The sequence below is a fragment of the Lepus europaeus genome, chromosome X, assembly GCF_033115175.1.
Source record: "Lepus europaeus isolate LE1 chromosome X, mLepTim1.pri, whole genome shotgun sequence".
Classification (NCBI taxonomy): domain Eukaryota; kingdom Metazoa; phylum Chordata; class Mammalia; order Lagomorpha; family Leporidae; genus Lepus; species Lepus europaeus.
Window position 1 is genome coordinate 24,915,799 of NC_084850.1, and position 19,775 is coordinate 24,935,573.

Consider the following 19,775-nt stretch of genomic DNA (forward strand, 5'->3'; position numbering starts at 1 on the left):
CTGGTCTCCACTAAGTATTTTGGGCTCCACATATATAGATGGATAAGAAGACAGGCTCTGAGGAAGCAAAGTGAACATCTTCACCATGGGCTCATCGTAGCCATCTAGGCATGGCTTAAGACTCCAAACTCAAGTGGAAGGAAAAGATGAGGTAATTATCTTCATAATCACTCCCCACACCCCCTCTTTACCCCTTTCCCTCTTGGAAGGAATGGTGTTTCATTCCTGCCTGAAGATCAAGCCTCCACCTGTGTATTTCCCCATCCCACCCACTTCAAGCTCCTCACAGACCCTCTTTGCTCCATCACTCATCCCCTTGCATGCCTTTCATATTTCGTTCCCACTGGACTTAGATTCTGCCTAGCATCTTGGTTGAGTTTAATCTTTGCTAAAAAGGAAAACATAACAAGAATACATATACCTTCCTTCTGTCTTCTACCTCCAGTTGTTTGGCTCGCTCTCTCTCTCTCTCTCTCTCTCTCTCTCTCTCTCTCCCCACCCTTTACTCTAGCAACAATCTTATTGTAATTACAGCCCATATTTGTGATTTCTCCTTTGTCACCCCTCCACCTCACTACCGTCAACAGTCTTGCCCAGTGCTTCAATACTCACAGCATCCTCTGTAACAGTGATTCTGATGGCTCCACTTCTTCCTTAGCTTCTACGACACCACTCTTTCTCCCATTGCTGTGACCCATTTGTAAAACCCTTTTCTGGTGCTTCTTTCTCCAGAACTGTGAGTATTCCTGCCATTTGTGTCTTCAACCCCCCAACTCATTTTGCTCCTTCCCTCCAAAATCGATAGCCAACATGAGCCTTAGGTTACCGAACCTTTTTGTACTGATTCCTTCTACATGGAATGCCTTCATTTCTTCTCCTAGGAAAATTATTCCTTTGGATGGACATGCACCATAACTCTGAAATTGTTACTTCATTCTGCCCTCTAAACCCCTTTTTACTAAAGTGTATTTCTTGTTTTGTCTCCATCATGGAAATCTACCTCAATTTTTTACAGTTGTGGTTCACCTCAGATTATGTCACTTTCCATATGGCTCCTATTAGCCAGGTACCTGACAAAAACTCCTGGTTCATAATATAATTAGTGTCTTGTAAATCCACATTTACATCGACATATATAAAATTAACTTTTTATTTCCAGGAAAAAGAATTAAAATGGAAATGAAAGAATAATGGGGTGTTGATGGTGCAATCAACACTATCAGTTTCCTCATCTGTAAATATATTGATACAAATCAGAGACCTACAAGAATTGGGAAGATTAAAAATTATAATGGACCTGAAGGCTCTTCAAAAAGCATTCTACTCCAGACATGTTAATTTCTAAATGGAAGGGAAGTCTTCCTTCATATAACTCCCTGTGATACATTAATATGCTGGTTCAAGGCACTGAAAGGAGGTTAAAAGCACACAAAAAAAGAATGTGTTATAATGAAATGATCAAACATTAGAAAATGAGACTTGGGTGTAAATTCTTGCTTACTATTTACTGGGTTTCTGATCCTAAGAAAAACACATAACCTGTCCACATTTTAATTTTTTGGTTACAAAGTTCAAGGATTGCTCAAATGATATTTTCAAAGTCCCTCCCACCTTCAATATCCCATGACTTCATAATGAGTGGGAGGAAGTAGGGGAGACCCAACATTTATCATGTAATACTTCACTGTAACTTTTTTCATCACTATCCCCCAATTCTCTCACTCTTAATCTTTTCCATCGTTTTAACATAACAAACAACCCTGAATCGGGTTTAAACCAACTATCTGCCTACTCCACTCTGGCAGTCAAACCTTGCTAGAGGAGATCATTCAAGAAAGCAGTCTAGTATTACTTTCTTAAATCCATTTCCTCAATGATCAAATTGCTGTCCAACACTGCTTGAGAAATGGTAGTATTTGTTCTAGTCGCATAGCCTCTTGTTTCCACATATGACTATTTCACTTTTTCCTCTGCTCTGAAACCTACCACATACCCTCCGCTACCATCACTCATACATGATGACCTGTTTTCATGCTTTAATGAGAAAATAGAAGCTGTAGAAACAAAATAGCTCTTCCTCTTAAGACTAAATGCAGCAACTCAACTACACCTACCTTCGTCCTGTTAAAAAGATGATTAGCATCAAGGGTTAAGTCCTCCAGTTATGCCCTATATTCCATCTCTTCTCACTTTCTAGAAGATTTTAGTTCCCAAAGTAGTTCCTCATATGCTTGTGTACCATCAAAATCCCTTTGATGGTAAATCATTCTCATCAGTACAGAAGACGTCTAATTAATGTTCACCTCCCTAGAGTTACCACCTAATTTCTCTGTTTCCCTTCTGTCTCTGTCACCACCACTGAATCTGTTATCCATGTAACCAAATGGAAAAGTCTAATCTCTGTCGTCCTCTGAATCACACAATAGCTTCTAAGACAATCAACAATTTTCTTGAAACATGGATGGTGTTATTCTGTTTCCTCCTGGTTTTCATCCTACCTGACTGAATCCTTTATTTATTTATTTATTTTGGGTTCTTCTTCTCTATCAAACCTAATGGAAAGATTCGCAAAGCTAAGTGTAGGACATTCTTCTGTATAATCTCTCTGTGGATCATGTCATCCACTCCCATGGATTTGAAGGCTACCTATAGTTGGATAAGTCCCAAATTTATATTTGAATCCAACCTTTTCTTCTGGGCTGCATAATCTCAAGCCCAGAACTCTGTTTCTCCTTTCTACCCAGAGTTCTCACAGACATCTCCAACCTAACACAAATTAAACTCAATATTTCCTCCAAACTTTCCCTCCACATATTCTTCACTGTCTAAGTACATGGCACCAGCTACTCAAACCAGAAACCCATGAGTCATCTCTGATCTTTCACTTTTCATCCTTCCTCACATCTGTCAATAAGTCGTGACATTTCTGCGTTGCAAATGCATAATGTCTCAGCGCTCTTTCCACCATTTCTATAAACACCTCGTTCAGGTATACTATTATCTGTCATCTAGTGCCTTTCAACGATCTCTTAATGCTCTCACTCTGCTCCCAAAGTTCTCCCTGCAGTTCAGTTCTTACGCAGCAGCGAAAGTGACTTTAGGCTGTAAATCAGATCACATTGCTGCTTAACATCCTCCTGTGGATTCTTACAATGTTTAAGTGTGTAAATTCATAGCGTGGCCTATAGGACTAATGATCCAGCCCTTGTATTAGATCTTTTCCTCCCTCGCTCCTTTATACTAGTCTTTTTAAGATTTATATTGTCTTTCCTTGCTCAAGATTTTCCTCTACCTGACATGATCTTCTTGTTTCCTCTACCTGATATGCTCTCTCTCACTTTTACTTTCAATTCTTGCATTGCTATCTTGTTCCCATTTTATTTTTTAGGTCTCCATTTTTTAACCTTTCCTTTTTTTATCAACACACACACACACACAGCATATTTGCATATTTCCTATTTCTGGTTTTTATTTGTTAATTTCATAGTGAACAACTCAAAATTCCTCTTTGGGTCTCTACTTGATTTTGATTTTCCTCTCACTCTAGAATGTTAATTCTGTGAGATTTAGAGAGTATTCCCAATTTGTTAAAAAAATCTTATTTCTCCATGATTTTATTCTAACCACCTAGGACAAATAACTATTTATGGAATGGATGAACAAGCCTACTAAATGTCAAATATACACCAACAATTGTGCAAAGCATGTTACATAAAGTTAATATGCTATTCTAAATATGAGAAAAGTGACTGTCAGTGAAGGGATGTGGCTTGCTAGTTCACAATTGCTTCACCATATCTCATCTACTAATGTTTAGAGAGCCAGCTATCCGAGAAGTCTTAAATATTAGATATTTTTACCATTATGAAATACAATACATATAATTTAATTGATATGGAAAGTCTAAAACAGAAAACAGATTTAATCATAGATATTACGCAATGTACACATATGACTGGGAATATTCATTGCTGAGGAAAATACCACAAGTAGCAGTAGTAACAACCAAAGTAAGATCACCAAAGTTTGAACATTTACCCCAACTTTTCAAAATACATATTGAAAAACATGTATATGTATGTGCTATAGTCACAGTTTCCAGATCCTATATATTCCAAATATTATGGGAATGTTGCTATTACAGATAAGCTTTCCAAATGACCTCTGGTAGACTGTGGGCAAATTTATTAATTAAATTCAAGAATCGTGAACTTCCAGAAAGAAGTCAATTATGCTTGATATGTATGACACCTCTAAGCAGTTGTTTGTTTTTTCTAAAAATAGTATTTGATCAATGGTTGTTTTTCAAATTTTTATTTACTTATTTTTAGATGCAAATCATGACTAGCACTGATGAAGAAAATATGACTCAAATTTCAGAAATTATCCTTTTGGGTTTTGGGGATCTTCATGGCCTTCAATTTTTTCTTTTTGGGCTATTTCTGGCCATCTATGTGATGACTCTCATGGGCAACGTTGTGATCCTAACTGTAGTGTCAGCCGATCACTCCCTTCACATGCCCATGTATTTTTTTCTTGGTCACTTTTCCTTCCTAGAGATTGGCTACATCACTACCATTGAGCCCATAATGCTGAGGACATTGCTATCAACCCATGTATCTATTTCCTTCCAAGCCTGTGCCTGCCAGTTTTATTTTTTTGCTGCCCTGGTGGCTACAGAATGCTTCTTCCTGGCTGTAATGTCTTATGATCGCTACATAGCCATCTGTAACCCACTTCATTACACCAGCCTCATGGACTACTGGGGCTGTTTACGACTAGCTGGTGCCTCTTGGTTGGCTGGATTTCTGGCCCCCATCCTTCTTGTGGTTCTTGTTTTTCGCTTACCATTCTGTTCTGCCAATGAGATTGACCACTTCTTTTGTGATTTGAAGCCTATTATGAAACTGGCCTGTACTGATACTCGAGTAGCTGAAATGACCTCTTTTTTATGCACCACTTTATTTGCCCTTGGACCCTTCTTGCTGACCCTGGCTTCTTATACACACATCATCTCCACTATCCTAAGGATTCCTTCTGCCACGGGAAAGCAGCGAGCCTTCTCTACCTGTTCTTCTCATCTGACAGTGGTCAGTCTCTACTATGGGACGCTTGGGATTGTCTATGGCTTCCCACTGGGGCCTCAGTACAAAGACATACTTAAGTTACTTTCCCTTCTGTACACGGTGCTTACCCCTGCCCTCAACCCTATCATTTACACCCTACGGAACAAGGATGTGAAAGAAGCCCTGAGAAAATGGGTGCAATGAGAGTAGACTTGGACAAAAGAAAGTTGACTATTTTAGTGGCTCTTGACACTTCCTGGAAGCCCAAACAAGGTGGAAACCTTCTACAGCGCCAAGAATAGCGACTGTGAAATTCATGAACTTTCCCTTCTTCTACCAACTTTCTCAACATTAATGAAATTAATTAGAAGTGTGTCAAGCTTCTGTGTGTTGACTGTTTTGTAAGTTGCAGACACTATGCTAAATTCTTGACAAGGTTTGTTGTGCTAAATCCTCACTACAATCCTGTGAGGCAGCTACTACTATTATCCTCATTTTATAAATATCACTATTGAGACCCAAAGATTAATTCACTTGCACAAGACCATTCAGCAAGACAGTAGTAAAGCCAGAATGTGAACTTGAGCCCAAGGTTTCCTAACACCAAACTCATGATCCTATACTAACTATGGGAAATCTAGAATCTCAGAATGCAAAAAATTATTTTCTTGGACCATTAATGCAGAGGACTTTTCTTAGAGAAATGTGTGTTAGATCTGAGACAAGAAGAAAGGAGAAAGTAGTATAGTGCAAGTTAAACCCTGTTCTCTCTCCTTTCCCTAACCAAAATATTGATAAAAAATGCAAGAGATAAAAATTTCCTGATAATAAAATTAATTTTAATTTTTTTGTCAGGCAGAGTTAGAGAGAGAGAGAGAGAGAGAGAATTATAGACAGTGAGAGAGAGAAAGGTCTTCCTTCCATTGGTTCATGGCTCATAATGACCGCTACAGCCGGCACTGCGCCGATCCGAAGCCAGGAGCCAGCCAAGTGCTTCCTCCTGGTCTCCCTACAGGTGCAGGGACCCAAGCATTTGGGCCATCCTCCGCTGCCCTCCTAGGCCACAGCAGAGAGCTGGACTGGAAGAGGAGCAACCAGGACTAGTGCCCTGCACCCCAACCGGGACTAGAACCCGGGGTGCTGGTGCCACAGGCGGAGGATTAGCCAAGTGAGCCATGGAGCCAGCCAATTTTAATTTTTAATTTCAGGATTAGTTCTATGAATGGAAGATTTAATACAACATAACTCGTTCAAGAAATTAAAGTGCATTCACACTTTAATGAAATACAATATGTCAATAAACAAAGAAAAAGAAGCAGCAACAACAAAAATGAACATGTTATCCTTGCATGTGCTGATATGGCAAGATCTACGTACTACAGCTTAGGTTTTAAAAAACAAGATATAGTATAGTGTGTATGATTTGACAACATTTATGAGAAAAAAATTTAGGTATACTTAATTATAGATGAATAGACTGTTCTAGAAAGATACATATGAATTTGATGACATCAGTTGCCTCTCAGGAAACTAAATGGGGGAGAGGTGTACTTTTTGAAGTGAGAATCATGTGAAAAAACTAAACTAGTCAATGAAAAGTCATCAAAATTTAACAAATCATTGTTAATGATACACAATGCCGAACTGTTAAACATCCCACTTTTCTATAGCATCATCGAAGGGCTTCTAAACACTTACGAGGCTCTTTTTCTCTCACGGGCAAGTTATAAGCCTTCTGAGGATGAAGACTTTGTCACTTACTATTTCTCTACTTCCCCAACAGCACCTTAAATGGCAAAAAAAATGTATATAGCATAGATGTTTGATTTAACACTTATTACTAACATCCAAGATAGGACAAGCTCTACATCCACCAAGCATATAACTTCTCAACAACTTGGTGTGTTCTCATTTCCAGAATGGAAATCCCCAGGGGACAAAGTACAAGCTGTGGCTGATATTTTTTTCAGTGTGCTATGGCAATGCAAGGGGCTGGCACTAGGTGAGGTTTCGTAGGCTCTTCCTTACCAGAGTGACCTTCCTATAATGGAAAGATGTCCACACCCTTTCAGTATTTAATCAACCTCTACCACAAGGATCCCAAGTTAGGAACTGAGCAAAAAATCTTATGCTCTTCATGACTCCAAGATTTTGCACATGCTGTTCCTGCATTTGCTTCTGTCTTGTTTCCCCTGAATTAACTCCTTTGCATCCTTCAAATATCACATGTCAAGTGTCACAAAGCTGTGCAGCATTCCTTGATCCTTCACCACCCTTCTAAAATTAGACTGTTTTATTCCTATGGTATTAAAGTACTGCTCATAGATTTCAATTTTAGCATTGATTACATCATACAGTAATTGTTTATATATGTGTCTGCCTCTCTACCTAATAACAGATTCATGCTATTTATACTATAGGGTAAAGGAGATGTTGAACTACATAATATCTTAAGGATAGATCCAGTTCTAGAAGTCGGAGATTTATCTTGGGGTTAATTGGACAGAAGAATTTATGGTGAGAGGTGGAAAATCTTGAGCAGTTCATCTTAGAATCAGAGACCAATATTGCCTTGAAAGCTTGGAAAGGAGGCCTAAATCATTCATTCATTCATTCATCCATGTGTTAGATATATTTTTAAATATAAATTTATTAAAGATATTTGTTAAATATGAACTGAAGTATAATCACCTACCATGTATGTTTAGAATTCTTCTAAACCCAAAAAGCATAAAACTCTTTTAAATTTATCTTAAAAATTCTGCAGTCTAACTACTGGGCCATGACCTAGTATTAGACATACAGCTCACACCCAGCAAATGTTTGTTCAACTAAAACAAGCCTGGGGAAAGTCAAGTGGCCTGACCTCCTGGGAGGTCACTGAGACGATCATTGATTTTCTAATACTTCTATTCTTAACTCTGTAGTTATAGGTCTTGGAGATATATTAGTTGTATAATGCACTGAGGGAAAAAGAAGTATGGCAAAGGCAAGGGGGAAGGATATTGCCACCTGGAAAATTACGAGTCATTGCTTCCTCCACAACACCAGCTGCCATCTGCCAATGAGAAGGCAACACGTCCATGGAGAGTGGCAATTAGCCCTAGTTGAGGTTCTCCTTTTTAATACCTGAGACAGGGCCCTGTCGACATCAGGTAAGGATATCTATTAAAGGAAAGCTGTTCTTTATGTATCACTTAATTCAAAATACTTCAAGAGGCTGACTACATGCCGTGCTCTCCAAGGATAATTGAAACTCAAAATGGTGGTTTGAGTAAATTTAGGGGCTTGGTTCTTGCACCAAAATGCAAAGATGCAATTGTTTAAGGAGGATCTAAGTTAGAATATGAAGGTGATGCCTTAAGAAAGAGTAGATGCTTTTGCAGAGGCCACAGTTCGATTTAGCCTACATGAAGCTAGACATATGGATAAAAGCCAAATATTCCAGCACATATTCACCTTTAGGGGAATTTGGAAACTAAAATGTTTTCCAAATATTTAATTGCATTTTTCCCAAACTTTAAGAATCATAGTATTTAATAGTGCTTAAAAGAGTGAGTTCATATCACCTCTCAGCCTTTTGGCTAAGATCAAGTGTGAGAATGATCTCACCACGCAGACCAGTTTTGTGAGTTTTGGCTATTTGACCATAAACCAGCAACTTAGCCTCCCTGATCTTCAAATGCCTCATGAGTAAAATGTAACTACTAGTACAGTGATGCACCACACAGCAATTGTAAATATGAAGGTTGTCCCATAGGACTATAATGGAACTAAAAAATTCCTATCGCCTAGTAACATCATAGCTGCCAGTATATCATAATCCAAAATATTAGCCACATGTCTGTTGATATGTTGGTGTAAATAATATCATGTGCTGCCAATTATGTAAAAGCATAGCACACACAGAGTCATATGAAATATGTAAAACTTCACTGTGATAATAAATGTCACTACTTTACTTACTGCACTCTTACTCTTTATTTTTAAAGTGTACCCTTTCTACTTAATTTTTTTTAAATGTTAACTATAAAACAATACACCATGGTATGCTGGCAACAGTCTCATGCATCTCCTGTTTTCTGCATCTCTTCATTGCATCAGGGTCACATCGAGTGACTGACCCATTGCCTCTAGGTTTGTGTGAGTGCACTCTATGATGTTTGCACAATGGTGAAATCACCTAACCATGCACTTCTCAGATTGCTTCATTAAGGGCCTCATGACTGTGCTATATTATCTAACAAGTCTTCTATGAGGATTAAAAGAGACAGTGCATACAAGACTGTTGGTACACAAGAGGTATTCAATACATGTTAATTATTATTTGAATAGTTATCATCATCATCAACTTCACTGTTGCCATCATAATCATTAGATGTCATTGAGCCCTTTCCTACAGTGTTTAGATAGCAAAGACAAATGGACCAGGGAAATGTAACTGTCAAGTGGTCTGACAGTTGAAAACAGAGGCTAGAAAAGTACAGGTCAAGCTTCTCAGGTTTCTCAGTGTTTCCAGAATCTCAGTTCACTATCATCTCTGGCAAGCAAAATTCCAAGCTGAACACTGAGATATGTCATGCCTCAACTGATTGAGCAACTTTGTGGAGACTTTGACCCTGTTGTCCAACATTTGACATTTAATGGCAGCCTGAACTACCAGAGATGGACGAGACTGGATCCACTTCACTTCTTATGCAAGAACCATATGTCATTTTCTCTTTGATTAATTACCATGGTTTTCTTATTAAAAATCCTTCTAACAACAAGAAGTAATGTCAAGATAAGTGAAGGGGGCTGCTTAACAGGACTAGAGAGTGAGGAGGAGTGGATCTATTAAACTGCTAAGAGTTTGGCCCCCATTTCCGTCTTTATTATATACCATTATTCTCTCTACGGCCACATTGGGATTCTCTTTCAGTTTCTTTAATCTGTAAATTTTGTTGTACCTCAGACTGTTTGCATATACTATTCTCTTTGTTTAGAATGCTTTTCCCAAAAACTTGATGTAATTGTTGTCTTCTTATCTTTCTACTTTGACATTAGGCATTTCCTGGCCCCCTCATCCAAGCTTCTTTTTCACTACCATCACCCTCATCTAGTTAGGCTCCATTTCAATATCTTGCCATTCTTAGCATTTAGCAAAAGGGTAATTATGAAATCATTTGTGTATTTATGTTTCTCATGTCTTCTCCCAGAACTTCTGTTCCTGATTCATAGTAAGTAGTCAATACATATTTTATGAACAAATGAAGAAACAAATGTCTTTGGAATTTTCACTCTCTGGTTAGTCAGTAATTATGGTTTGATAAATTTAAAACATATTCACAAATTCTTTTACATTTCACCCATCAATAGATGAGACCAGTGCCTCTTCCCATTAACCCTCTTCAAAGGGTTAATGAGCTCTTGGAAAAACAGAGTGTGACAAGAGCAACAACAGAGGGGATCCTGGACACAAAAGTAGTATTCCCAATTGAATGGGTGGGATCATCATTGTGGTGTAGCTGGTAAAGCCACCACCTCTGATGCCAGCATTCCATATGGACACCAATTTGTGTCCTGGCTGCTCCACTTCCAATCCAGTTCCCTGTTAATGGCCTTGGAAAAATAGCGGAAGATGGCCCAAGTATTTTGGCCGCTGCCACCCACATGGAAGACCCAGATGAAGTTCCTGGATCCTGGCTTTTGTTGGGGCAACCCTGGCTGTTGCGACCATCTGGGGAATGGGACAACAGATGGTGAATCTCTCTCTCTCTCTCTCTCTCTCTCTCTCTCTCTCTCTCTTTCTGTCTCTGTCTCTCTGTGCCTCCCTCCCTCTTTCTTTGTGTGTGTCTCTCCCACTTTCTGTAACTCTGCCTTTCAAATAAATAAATGTCTTTAAAAAAAGAATTGACAGAGTGACTTCCAATATTGAGTAATAAAATAATCAACAACAATTGCCTTCCAAGATTGAGTAGTTAAAAAAAACCTCCCAAAATTGCCTTGTTCTCTGTAAACTTCCTTTTGACATATTTATTGATGTACCATGTAAGAAGTTTGATTACCCTAAAATTAACATCCTGTGAAGACCAACCACGTGGAGAATCCTGTGGAGGTGTTGACAGTCCCTGGGGAGACAAGAGTGATACAAGATCTGTATTGTATCTGCAAAATACTTGATATTCTTCCCGCTGATAAGTGAGGTCTGTGTCCCCGCCCTTGAAAATGGAAGAGCTGTGATGCCTTTGGCCAATAGAACATGACCAAGGCACTGACAGAGTGTGATTCTGACAGCCACCATCAACTGGTTTATACTCATTTGTGGGGGCAAATGACCCTATATGGGATCTTTTGCTAGATGTCAAGTCTTCTCCAGTGATAAAGTTAGCCAAACTGAGCTTACAGACCTTGTGAGATAGAAATAAGCCACCCCCACCGTGATCTGTCCAAACTCCTGACCCATAGAATTGATGAGCATAATTCAATTACAGTCTTATTTGACTGATTTTAGGAATTGTTTGTTATAGATTAATAGTATCTAGAATTATGGCCATGGAATTCATGCCATTTTCAGAGGCACAAAGTGAGTCCAGAAAAATTTTCTTGACTGATACTTGATTTTCAAAATAAATTGTACTATTTCCTGTATTTTTACACTCACCTCAAAACTTGTTTCTCTGAAGAGAAACTTTTCCAAGCCTCCCAAGAAGAAAAGAGCACCTCATCCACCCTCAGTGTTACCATTGGTTCCAGGACATCCCTCCATTAATGCCCCTGTCATATTCATTGCACATGCTAACTCACACTTCTACTCCCCTACTAAAATATCTTGCATAATCCTCTTGACCGTGCAGGGTCTTGCAGTGGAAGGTCCAGTTAATACACCTTTGGTGATGAAATGAATGTTTATATTGATCACTTTCATCTGGTCTGCTTTTGGTCTCCTCCAAATGCCAGGTTTTGCCATGTTCCAGGTCAACACTAACTTCCCTCTAACGAATATGGAATATAGATGAGGGACTGCACCATCTGTGCTGTTCTGTTTGATTTAAGGTCATCTGTGGCTTTGCCACCCAGATTTCACCACTAGCATGTCATACATTCATTTCCTGCAGTTCTGCTTCCTACAGAAGGAAACACAGGGAGAAAGGGCCACAGGAACAGGAAGCCAAGGCTACAGCTCAAAGTATCAGTAGCCAACATAACAAACATATCTAAGAGTTAATGAAATTCCACGTTTCAAGTAGCATACTGATGTTTTCTATGTCCAATGAAATCTTCAACACAGCCATTTGAGATAGACAGTATTATTGCCACCATTTTACAGATGAACAAATCGAGGTTCACAGAGGGTAAATACCATAATTTCCCTGCTAATACAAACTGTGGAATCCAGATCCTTTTGACTCCAAAATATAGTCTACTGACATGTACTCCTACCCATGTGCTGGCTTCCTTGGGATTTTTAAAAACCATCTGTTTTTAATGGCAAAATAAAAGCAACACATGTCTGGAATTTAAAGGCATTTCAGGCAATTGATTTATTGAAAGGAGGTGGGGATTGAAGGGATCTCCTTCAGGACATCTGTGAAAATGACCATATTAGTCACTGCATGGGACCAGAGGCAGGAGTAGAGTGTGCATGCACTGAATCCAGCCATTTTTCAGTACCCTGTGAGCCATCTGCCCCTGGAGTTCCAGATACTGAGATTCAGAGGCCATTTCCGTCCCCCAGTGTTGCCACCACTAGATAGAAGCTTGTCTTTTTTTTTAACTTTTATTTAATGAATATAAATTTCCAAAGTACAGTTTATAGATTACAATGGTTTCCCCCCCATAACTTCCCTCCCACCCGCAACCCTCCCCTCTCCCGCTCCCTCTCCCCCTCCATTCACATCAAGATTCATTTTCAATTCTCTTTATATACAGAAGATCAATTTAGCATATATTAAGTAAATCTTTCAACAGTTTGCACCCACATAGAAACACAAAGTGAAAAATACTGTTTGAGTACTAGTTATAGCATTAAATCACAATGTACAGCACATTGAGGACAGAGATCCTACATGAGGAGTAAGTGCACAGTGACTCCTGTTGTTGACTTAACAAATTGACACTCCTGTTTATGGCATCAGTAATCACCCTAGGCTCTTGTCATGAGTTGCCAAGGCTATGGAGGCCTTTTGAGTTCGCCAACTCTGATGATATTTAGACAAGGTCATAGTCAAAGTGGAAGTTCTCTCCTCCCTTCAGAGAGAGGTACCTCCTTCTTTGATGACCTGTTCTTTCTACTGGGATCTGACTTGCAGAGATCTTTCATTTAGGTCATTTTTTTTTTTTGCCAGAGTGACTTGGCTTTCCATGCCTGAAATACTCTCATGGGCTGTTCAGCCGGCTCTGAATGCCTTAAGGGCTGATTCTGAGGCCAGAGTGCTGTTTAGGACATCTGCCATTCTATGAGTCTGAGAAGCTTATCTTGCCACAGCTAGACAGGAGCTTTTCCCTCTGCCTCCACCTGAAATTCCTCTGGAGAGGACAGCAAGCTCCGTCAGAGGTTGGCAAAGGACAGCAGAGAGAAAATTGGCTCTTGATGGGCACTTTGGATGAAAGGAACCTGTGGGTGGCAGCCAGAGGTAGCTGTTGGGCAAAAAGACCCCAGATTTTCTCCTATAACAATAACAAGTGCTTGATGAAGGTGATGATTAACGCCAACTCAGTATCTGCACTGCTGACGTGGATGCAGATGAGGGATATGCAAGGGCTGACAAACTCAGAACAGAAACTAAGAATTTGGTTTAACTGTTTGGAAGTAATTCTAATTACAGGCATTTATGTGAACTGTTTACAATTTATGCCTAATTGCCACCCAGCACAATAACAATTATGCATATCATTAAATATGTGTCAGATTAATTTTGTTGTAAATTTTGATTATAACAGCAAACCCTATGTGTGTATGCTCTGTCTTCATAATTTGTTGCTTCGATTTCTCAGAACATAGCAATAAATGAGACAGAACATTGGCTGGGGGGCCAAGAGTGGGGAAGGTACAGGGGCAGCTACCTGGGGTTGAATATTTACTATGGGTAGAGCACAAAGTAGATAATCAACAAATGCATAAATCCCAGCAGCTTAACCTTCATGGAGCCATGCAGGCAGCTCCACAATCTTTTATTCATTTATTGTTAATTATTTTTGTTATATTCATACCCACAGCATGTCCCAAACATTTTCTGGTCCCCTTGGCCTCTCAATTTACCCCCGCCACCAAACTCTTGCTCAATGGTCAAGGATGACTTCACTTTGGCCTTTGCCCAACAGGTCTGGCTGATACCTTCCTAGTTTGCCTCCCACGTTTCTTTGATGTTCCAGTCTACTTCTCCTGTGGGCCTCTGGCCTCTGATAAGTAGGTTTATCTCTTCATCAGTGCTCTGGCCCCTACCCTCCCACTTCCCAAATGACTGAATCCCTTTCCCAACATTTCACCTGGTCTTTAATTTCTGACCCCAATTTTTGCCATTCACACTGTGTACCCTCAGGAAATCTTTGTCAAGGATTCCTTCAAGCATACAGGGGACCCAATGGGTCCACACACATACACTACTATCGTTTCTATTCATATAGCTACCACCATTTCTCCTCTACCTCTGAGTGAGTCTTGCATTCCTGGATCCTCACTTGCTGATTCCTCTGTGGAAGGATGAGAATGTCTGGCACTTGCTTCCCAAACTTGCTTTTGGAGAGCCTGAGTAGAATATTAGAAAGCATGTGGCTTTAGTATCAGATAAACTTGAGTTCCAGTCTAGGCTCTGCCACTAAGTAACTAAGAGAACTTGGACAACTGACTTCATCTGAGGTCCAATTACCTCATCTGAAAAATAGGGCTAATTACAGGATCTCTATTACAGGATCGCTGTGAGGATAAAATGACATGGTGGTGAAGAGTGCCCAACACACACTAGTAATGATTCCTGTCAGGCACAAACTTCCCAGCCCAGTGTCTCAATCACACTAAAGATTTATTCCTCCTACTGTGGGCATAATGAGCCATGGTTTCAACCTCAAGCTTTGCTGATTAGCTACAGTCATCTTTCATTCCTACTTCTAGATCAGTAGTTCTCGGTCCTCTGAGACCTAACACATCCTTTTCATAAATATTTTGGATTCCCCCTTCACTATCTTGAAATGAAGTTTCCTAGATAATATAACCTACCTAAATATACAGTTTCAAAAGAAATCAATAGACTGACCTAGCTGAAATACAGATGAGGGATGAAAGGAAAGTAATTTTCAGTAAAATGATATGCATTTCAAGATATAAATGCAAGGGCAAGACTGTATCAGACAACATAATGAAATGCATGATTGTAGCAACTTAAATAAGTTTATATTGAAGAGAAGTAAGAGGATTGGTAGTCATTATGTATAAGAAAGGAAAACACAAAATGCAGACACACAGGGAAATGGTAGGATAAAGGTTATTTTTAGGACAAGATTTAGATAACTATAAACAGCTTTTCTCCTCTATGCTATTAGAACTCACTGGAATATTTGAAAGCTCTGTGGGATATAGGACAATTCATCATTACATAGAATTACCCTATGCATTTCAGGTCAGCTAGCACCACTGGTACCCATCCACTAAATGTCAGTAGCACCTCCCAAGCATTGTGACAACCAAAATCTGTCCACAAGTTCCCAAACACCTCCTATGGGATGAAACACTCATCTTTGGGAACTAGTGTTCTACAGCATGCCCATTAAGGAGAAGTCTAACGAGCATCATGAACTTGGTTTCCCAGCATATGAGAATTCCCATCAGTTGGAGTTCCCTGACTTTGCAGTATTTCTGGTAATCCTATGACTCAGAGACAAAGTGTTGAGATCATGATAGTGATAGCAACCAGCTACAGCCTTTGCTCCCTGTGTTACCCGCTCTGGACAGTCTTATTGATACAGCCCATTCAGTTTTTGGTCCAGGAAGTCATTTATTTCTTAAGATCAGTCAACTGGCCCATACATAACAGTAGATTTTGAACAATTCAATGTTGACTAATGGTCATAAGGTCTATGGCTACTATTTAGTTTCTGCCACCTGTAAACCCTCTCCCCTTTGGAATATTCCATGGCTAATGTGTTTTCTTGATTCCATCTGCATCCGTTTTTAAGTACCATTTTTTAATTTAATGTGTTTTGATACTAAATCTGTCCAAAAATGTGCTCTGTGTTTTAAAGTGATGATACAGTGCATTATGATTGCTTTGATGCTTCAGAGACATTGTTCAATCGTAATTGTTCATTTAGTAACTCTGTTATTTCCAGATTTTTTTTCAGAAAAATCTTCACAATTTACAGGGGAAAGTTGAAGATATTTTACATAAAAACCTGTAAATATGTAACCTAAATTCTGTCATTAATGTTTGACTGCACTTGCATTATCAGATATACATTGTTCCAACCATCCCTTTCTCCATCTTAGTTTTTGATGCATTTCAAAGTGAATTGAAGACATCAGTATTAGGGTACTTCAAAAGTTTGTGTAAAATGCATATTATAAAAAAACTGCATGTGTTTTTAAAAATCACACCAAAATACATTTATATTTATATAAATATATGATATAATATATGTATATTTTATTTCCACAAACTTTTAAAGTACCCTCATACACTCCTCCCTAAATCCTTCAGAATTTGAATTATTAACTAGCATAAAATATTGGCTTACAGATTTCTTTGGATATAAAACCTATACACAATAAAGTGCAAAATCCTTAAATACACACTTGTGGAGTTTTGACAAATGTGTACACGTTTATCTTACATACCTTTTGGAATATAGAATGCAACCCAGAGTTCTCCCATTCTCTAACCCAATCAATCCTTGCCCCATCCCCAATGGGCAAACACTATTCTGATTTTTCCCACAATAGATAAATCTTACTTGTTCTGAAACTTCACATGAATGAAATAAGATACTAAGTTTTCTTATATATATGAGGTTTCTTTAGCACAAAAGAACACTTTTGAGATTCAATCGTATTGTTCCATATAGTCTGTAACTTTGATCCTTAGGATTGCAAGCAGTATTCCATTTTATGGGTACTCCTAAGTTTGTTTATCCTTTCTCATATTGATAGACTTCTGGGCTGTTTCTAGTTTTTGCTGTTATGATTAAATTTTCTATAAATGTTTGTGAAGAAGGCTTTCTGTGGACATATGATTTTTTTATTTATATTGACTAAGTATGTGGGAATACAGTAGCTTGGTCATGGACAGTTCAGTTTTATAAGGAATTGATGGCACATTTTTCCAAAAGTTATTGTATGATTTTATACTTTTATCCAAATGCATGAAAAATTCAGTTGCTCCATGTCTTTGCCCACATTGCTGTTGATGGCTTTCTTAATTTTAGCTGGTCAGGTGGGAGAGTATTGATATTTCCTTGTGGCTTTAATTTGCTTTTCTCTGATGACTAATGATATTAAATACTATTGATTCATATTTGCCATTCACACATTTGCCTTTGTGAAATGTCTGTTCAAATATTTTGCCCCCTTTAAAATATTTTGAAATGAGTTTAGATTTACAGAAGAGTTGCAAGATTCCCACAAAGAGTTTCTGCATCATTTAATCCTGCTTCCCCTAATGTTGACAAGTTAAATAACCAATATACGCACATTGCCCCAAAATTAACACTGGCACACTATCATTAATTAAACTTCAGATTTAATAAGACTTCACCAGTTTTTCCACTAATGTCTTTTTATTCTGCCCTAATATCAAATCCCAGATGCCACATTGTGTTTACTTATCACTGGTCCTTAGTCTCAAATCTGTGGAAATTCCTCAGTCTTCCCTTGTCTTTGATATTTCTTATGCTCTTGAATAGTACTCCTTGGTCCATGCTCCTGTAGAATATTAATTAATTTGGCTGTGATATTTTCTCAAGATAAAATTGATGTTGTGTGTTAAGAAGAGTAGCAAAGAGGCAAAGTACCCTTCTCAGCATATAATATCAGGAATAACATGATTGGCAGAGGATTTATCACTGGCAATATTAATCTTGGCCACATAGTCAAAGTGTTAGCTTCTGTTTTAACTTTCTTTTTGTTTTGTTTTGTTTTTACCATGAAATTTCATTTCACAGTAGCATACTTACTCAGTACATGCATAATACATTCTCAGTAACATTTTATAGTCTTCCCATTACAAGCAAGACACTAAGAATAGCTCACACTTAAGTGAAGAACAAGTAAACTGTATCTCCTACCTAGAGGGAATAGTACCAAAGAATTTGTGAACGTATCTTTAAAAAAACATAGAAGTTTAAAATATTTGAGAGACAGGAGAATATCTCACTTCCCGGTAAAGCTTCATTCACTAATTTTAACACTCATCAGTAATCTTGACTGCAGATGTTATTGCTTTGCTATTCTAATGGTGGTTCTCTGTTTCCCTCATTCCTTCTTCCTCCATTAAATACAATTCTATCAGGAAGACTAGTATTTTGTTTCCCAGCTATTTATTCAGTTATTTATTTACCGCAATATGGACTCACTATTCTTTGGCTTAAAATAAAATCTTATCATTATTTAGTTTCTTGTTTTGGTTCATCAACTTTTGCACATAAAGGAGTTTTTTCAGGCTGAGTCCTATATCATTCTGACACAGCTTTATCCTTGTGGTTGTTTTTTCCAAAAGCATTTTTTGCCACTACAAGAAAATATGGTTTGTCCCATACATTCTCTACTACAGACCTAGGGTTATCCATTTCTCCAAAGAGCAGTAGCTGCTTTCATTAGAGAAGAGTATTTAGAAACCAAGATCTAGGCCTAGAAGTGCTTTTTGGTGCTGTGATGTTACTGTTTCTAAGTTCTCTTGGTGGATGGAAGTAGAGAAAATATGTTTCTATTTTGTACCTATCTATGTATATTTTAAAATAATCATGAGTTTCCAGGGATATGTCAGATTTCAATCCAGTACTATAGGATTTATTTTATTATTCCTCCTGTAATGCTACTCCCACCCTCCCAAAAGATATTTACCTTGTGATCCCTGAAGTCTGTGAATGTGTCACTCTGCATGACCAGAGGAAATTAAACTTGTATGTGGAATTATGGTTTCTATCCAGCAGACACCAAAATACGGAGATTGTTCTCAGTTATCTGGATGGGTCTAAAGTGTAACAAGGGTCCTTAAAATTGCATGAGGGAGGCCAGAGAGGGAGTGAGAGGGAGAGGTGACTATGAAAGAGAGACATAGAGAGATAAAACATTTCTGGCTTTGAAGGTGAAGTAAGGGTGCCATGAGGAAAATGAGTGGCCTCTAGAAACATGAAAAGACAAGGGAATGGATTAGCCCCTTGAGCTGTCAGAAGGGAATGTGGCCTGCTGGCACCTTAGTTGTAGCCCACTGAGACCCATTCTGGAATTCTAGGCTACAAAACTCTAAGATGATGAATTTTCACTGTTTTAAATTGCAAAGTTTATGACAATTTATGTGGTAATGATAGAAACCTAATATACACCCATTTCCTATTTGTTACTTCTTTCTCTAAAAGTGAAGTTTGACTCTTACTATTTATAATATGCATGCTAGTTTTTTCAATTCTAATGTACATGCAGTGTAGTTTCAGAATTAAACTTTCTCAACTATTGTGCAGTGTTTATATGCAGTTCTTTTTATTTTTATCAAGACAAACCAGTTTTCTAAAATTATAAAAGAG

At 38.3% G+C, this 19,775-nt stretch overlaps 1 protein-coding gene across 1 annotated transcript; it reads left to right on the forward strand.

Moving 5' to 3' along the window:
• Positions 1–4,364: 4,364 nt before the first annotated feature.
• Positions 4,365–5,270, forward strand: LOC133752520 (olfactory receptor 10A4-like). Its single transcript, XM_062183015.1, has one exon. It carries the CDS (start codon positions 4,365–4,367, stop codon positions 5,268–5,270), a length of 906 nt encoding a protein of 301 aa, XP_062038999.1.
• The last annotated feature ends 14,505 nt before the right edge of the window (positions 5,271–19,775 follow it).